At 48.6% G+C, this 5,576-nt stretch overlaps 1 protein-coding gene across 16 annotated transcripts in view; it reads right to left on the reverse strand.

The window, feature by feature from the left end:
* Positions 1–1,608: 1,608 nt before the first annotated feature.
* The window catches only part of MFSD10 (major facilitator superfamily domain containing 10), a 37,737-nt gene continuing 33,769 nt past the window's right edge, over positions 1,609–5,576 (reverse strand). For 12 of the 16 annotated variants that reach the window (XM_025214058.1, XM_025214056.1, XM_025214054.1 and 9 more), the window contains one exon: positions 1,616–2,728. In XM_025214058.1, the coding sequence (XP_025069843.1) occupies positions 2,622–2,728 (107 nt within the window). In that variant the 3' untranslated portion in view covers positions 1,616–2,621. Of the gene's footprint in view, positions 2,729–3,035; positions 3,172–5,576 lie in introns of those variants that run through there. The other 4 variants (XR_003096001.1, XR_003096002.1, XM_006032333.3 and 1 more) reach the window with 4 other exon arrangements.

Genomic DNA, 5,576 nt, shown 5'->3' on the forward strand with positions numbered 1-5,576 from the left:
GAAGCTCTTACTTTGCATAGAATGATTACAATACTTCTACATTCATTGGAATAGGGTCTGCAACCCAGGTCCTCTCTCCTCACAGGTAAGAGCTCTTAGCATCAGGCCATCAGTGCTCCCTTGTGCTCTCTCCTGTCTCTTATTTGGTTTTTCCATGCAAAATGAAATGGCTCCAACAGGAGAGCCTCCCCACACTGGGTCAGTGTGCTAGCTACTAGGTTAGTTCCCATGCCCTCCTGCTACCATGTTTTCTGAGAGATGGGCCCAAGGAAGTCTTGACTCAGGAGTGTTCAGGCAGGGTTAATGCTAGGTGGAGGGTGACATCTCTGTAGTCTTGAGCTAGGCACTTAAATCTGTGACAAAGGTGAGACTTCAGCCACTATACTCTCCTCATTGTTTCCTATTGACTACCTCAGGTGGCTTCCTCCTCAGCATGCCAGCTTCTGCAGACCCCCTGTTTCAGCAGCTCACTCTCCATGCACTGTGCCTAAAACACTGTGGATTCACTATGTGGCAAGAGGTCTAACAAGTAGTGCTGCAACATGGAGTCATTTAGCGGGTGTAGGTCGTTTCTTGTCATCTGTTTTATGCTGGGGGAGACCCTCCCTCTTTCCTGACTTGAACAGATGTATGAACCAACCAGGAAGGCTTGTATACTTCTACCACACCAGCTCTCTCAAGGCCTTTTCTTTTGAGCATTCTCTACCTAATTGGATGCTGTTTATCATAGTCTGAGAGAGAAACTTAGCTTGAATCAGATGATCCTAGACATGCATTACACCTCAGATGGAGGGGAACCTTTTAGGTAACAGCAAGCTCAACCAGTCTTCCCTTGCATACCCTGGGATGTTATCAGGTTTAATAAAAGCTAAGAGATCTGCTAGGAAACAGGAATCAGCCTGTGAAGATATTGTATTTTCACTGGGGCGGTCTGATAGAGTCAGAGAATTCAGAGTCAGTCAGAGAAATTCATACCCATCTCCCTGCCAGTGCAATTTTTTTTCCTCAGCAGCACAAGTGAAAAGGAAGATGAGCGAGACCCATGAGTGGATGCCTATGGTTGGCAGGAGCAAGTAAGATAGAAAACAAACCTGACCATTTGAGACTTTCTGGCCTGTTGATTTATTCTGCACGTTTTGACCTATTTGAAAAATCAAAGTAGCTAACAGGATGCTAATTCCTACTTTGAAGTCCATGTACTATGTCAGGAAGCATGGCTCTTCACACTCGTGCTCATAGGCAGGGAAAATTTTGCAGTGCTAGCCCCTAACTGATATTTTGAGGCTGATTTATGTAAGATGAATGCTTGGACTCCTGGAGGCTGCCTCCTTTAGGAGAGGACTTGGTCTATCACAAGTGATGTGAAGCTAAATAGAGAGCACTTACTATCCTGAGCAGAGTGCCATCAGCATGATGTTAGGTCCCTGAAGTAGGTCAGGGACCAACCATAACAACAGTGACCATTGGAAACATGCCTGGGCAGCTCTGTGAGTAACATACGGGGCAGTGGTTGCTCCTGGCTGCCACCAGTGGCTGTTAATTTTCTGCCCCCCACCCCCACATTGACACCCAGGGCTGCTGCCCTGGTTTTCTCCTCCCTCCCCAATTACCCTAGTGATGTCCACTGTTCCTGTGTACCTCAACTGCAGCAGACAAAGGCACAATGTGACTGTTTAATGCAAAACAACAGTGCAGCTTTCAAAATCTTGTGACTGCTGATAACAAGTATAAAAAGTAGCTAAATACATTTTCCAACTATATTGCATATAAAAATGAGGGCACCTACTTGCTCATGATCCTTTGTCAAGGCTGTAAATAGTGTTGAGACAGAATGTGCTCTTGCTAGAAAGGCTTACAAATCATAAGCTGCAATTTTTAATATTAAGAGTTTAAGGCAACAGGTACATATTTTGAGAGAGACCAGCTCTTGCCCCTAATGCATCCCACAGGCTACTGGTAACTGAAGGGGGCAGTGCAAACATTTCTGGCAAAATAAGTATGACCAATAAAAAGAAAGATGATCTGTTTCCTCACCAGGACCTAATTTGGGTGAATTACTTCTTGGCCAGTAACCAACCCCTTACCCTCCTCTGGACTGCAAGTTTTGCCAGACTTTCTTTACAAAGAAAGTATATGTAAAAAAAAAAATGAAAATTTGGTACATTGTGTTCATGATCACAGGTGACATGATGGTATTTCACTTGCTGTGTCTGGATGGAAATTGTACGTAACCCAAATGGCTTCTATATCCAACACAAGTTCTTTTGTACTGCAGGTCTCAGTGTACTAAGCAGCATGATTTTTCTACCCATGAATACACTTTTAACCAGCCATGGTATGTCATCACCATCCTAGCCAGCCAGAGTACAGCGTGTCTGTTCTCAGAGCCAGCTGAACCAGCTCACGGGCTGTGCTGTGAAGAACACATCGGAGATGAAATAAGAAAATCGGAGCGATGCTGTGCTGGTGCGAGTGCTGGTGGGGCTTGTACAGTAGAAGTGGCATTCCTTTCCAGAAACCCTCCACATATAGGAATTGCTTCTTGCCAGTTGCCGTTATCCGGTGTGTGGAGTCACTGGGTGGCAGTGCTGCAGTAGCCATCAGGTTGCTCCTCACGTTAGCTACTCCTTCTTTGTTTGCTGTTTCATCCAGCCAAGAAGCAGGAAGGGGAGCAGGAAGAAGCCTGCACAAACAGTGAAGCAAACTTCTGCTCCTGCCAGCCAATAAACTGCAAAGAAAACAACACTTCTTTTCAGCGACCAAGTCAGTGACATCGTTTGTGGACTTGATACAGCTCGGACCATGTGCATAGTCTGGGTGAGCAGACAGCTCCGTGCACTGGCACCCACAACTCCTTGTCCATGTGCAACCCCTGGCTAAAACCAGCAGAGGCCTCTCGCTACCAGAAGGCTTGTCTGCATCCCAGGATCTAAACAAACTGGGCTTTCAGGGGTAGGTCTTGATGAGAGACCACCTTGCTGCTCAGCAGATGGGCACTGCTGCCCACACCCTCTCCCCAACCCGCCTTATGTTACCTTATTCATGTTTAACTCCAGTAGTTTAATTTCCCAGGTGGAGCTATCTTTGCTGCTGCTGCACTTCACAGGCCCTTGGTTTTGGACAACGGGCAGAAGGAACACAGTGGGGAGGAGGGAGAGGGAGAAGACAATTCTGAGGAAGAAAGGCGGGAGAAGCAGGCTCAAGGGGCCAGGTAGAAGAAGCCAGAGCCATACGTTTGAGCTGCTGCTAAATGCTAGCCTGGAACTTGCTGCTGACAGACCTGCAGCTTTTTTATTCAGTGGGACTGGTCCGCAAGGGTGATGAGTGGAGTGCTCTTTGCCAGGGCCTGGCCCAGCCCTCAAGAATACAGCCTCCCTCCCGCCTGATTGTACAACACTTTAAAGCAGGGGTATCCAAATGTTTTTCTCCCTCAGGCCAGATGAATGATGCTCAGTCTATCCATGAGCCAGCCAGCCAGCGGGCTCAATCCCACATGCAGGACACTGAGGCAGGGCCCAATCCAGCCATGTAAAGAAAATGGGGTGAGGCCCATCTCAGAGGTGGGAGGGGGCATGGCCTGGTCCCCACCCCACTGTGTGGGGCTTGGGATTTTGGCAGTGGGAAGTGGTGACAATATTTCTTACCTCTGCTCCTCCACCACCAAATTTCCTGACCTGTGGGGAGCTGCATGGGCTGGATGCCATGGCTCTACAGGCCACATGTGGCCCGGGGAGTGAGCACCCCTGCTTTAAAGTGAGTCTGTCTGTGTGCATCACATCACACTGCTGGTCTGGATCTAGCCAGCACTGGCTTCTCCACCCCACCCAGCACTCTCAGAAACACTCAAGTCCAGGGAGCTTCATATGCTGTTCCTGTGGGTGTAGGAGGGGAAAGCTGCAGGCTCCCTACCTTGGCCAGCATGCCATCTTTGTCCTTCTGCCTCCGACAGGTGAAGTAATGATTCCCAGTGGAAGAACACAAATAGGCAACCGAGCTACCAGAAAAGCTCAGAGCTGTGCCAGTAGGGGAAGACACCTGTCTGTTCAATGCATCTCCACGTCTGGCAGTGCTGCAGACATGGTCCTGCTCAGCCAGGCCTCAGATGGTTACTCAGAACAAGTGGACTCATCTCAAGGAAGGTTTTGCTCTGTCCAAAATCCTCACTGCTTTTCTACATCTTAGTCCCTTTCCCTTTCCCGGGTTTACTGCAGTAAGACAAGCTAAGCTTGATCCGACCAAAGATCCGTCTAGCTCAGTATCCTGTCTCTGCCAGTGGCAAGCAGCGGATTCTGTCAAGGCAGAGCAAAAGGTGTGACATGTGGAGTGACCATCTCCTATCAGACCCTTGCAGTCACCAGCAGTAAGTGGTATCCCCAACCATTATGTCTAATAGCCCCAGATAGACCTACCATCCCTAAACCTAAATAAAGCTAATATATTGTTCACTCTACTTGTTGCAACATAACAGTAGCTCCTCTTGGCTGCACTGACAGCACCTGGCATTTGCTCTCCCCCAGCTGACTGCATGTCTTGCCTTGGCACCCCTGTATCCTCACTGTCTCTCTCTCCAGTCTTCCTCTGGTCATTGCCTATGTTCAAACCCCACTCAGGTGCTCTACTTTGCTTGACATCCTTACTCCTAACATCCTTGCAGTATTGTAGGCTGATTTTCCCTCTGTAGATATTTTAGGCCCATTGTCCCAGTATCTGCCTTCTTGTGCAAGTATGGCAGGAGTTTAATTCCAAAGGAAACTGATCCAGAGACTAGAGCAGTTGGGGCAAAGGCAGTGAAGCTTTTCAGCAAGCCAGATTAGCCCCCACCTCCTCAAGTACCACTCCAATGCCATTCCCCTGATTTTCTACTCTGCTTTCTCCTCGGAGCCCTGTGCCCCCTGCCTGATCTCTTTTGATTTTTACTCCCTGCCCTGTCTGTCTCCTCCCTGATCTGCCGTGTGTCACACGCAAAGGATACCCATGTTATTTGTGGCATGTGTGCTGCAGGCTGGCCACCCCTGGATTAGAGCATTCTTTCCTTTTGATTTTTGTTTCTGCAGTACTGGAGAGAGCCAGCGCTGAAGGATGACAAGATTTATTCTGCCCCTAGAACCAACAGCTTTCCTCACTCCCTGGGGTAAACGTGCTGCAATCCAGCACAGCCCCTTGGCAGAGCATCACGTCATCAACACAGTACAGTTCTGTTTCTCTTGGTAGCTGGAGCCTTTGGACGAGGCAGTGCACAAGGTCCAGAACCTGGTTCAGTGTCTGTCTGTGATGCTGGCCTGTGGTGTGACACGGAGCATGGTACTTTACGCTGCAAAGCCTTTGCAGTAAGGGTGCTGCTCTCTTACTGTGTCTGCACTGCCTGCAGGGAGAAGGTCCAGTATTTGCTGAGCCCATTAGGCAGTATGGTAATGCTCTAGTAATGAGTGTGTTATTCCTTAAGGCTGTACAGCCCAGAGGCTTTACCTGCTTGGCTGACAAGGATGTAATGTCAGAGGGGAAATGTCTTGTTATGCAGCAGGTTTCCAAAACCTCAACTCTCAACCATGTGCATCACAGAGGCACTCACATGGGGT

This window comes from Alligator sinensis, unplaced genomic scaffold (assembly GCF_000455745.1).
Source record: "Alligator sinensis unplaced genomic scaffold, ASM45574v1 scaffold1094_1, whole genome shotgun sequence".
In the NCBI taxonomy this organism is placed as follows: Eukaryota; Metazoa; Chordata; order Crocodylia; family Alligatoridae; genus Alligator; species Alligator sinensis.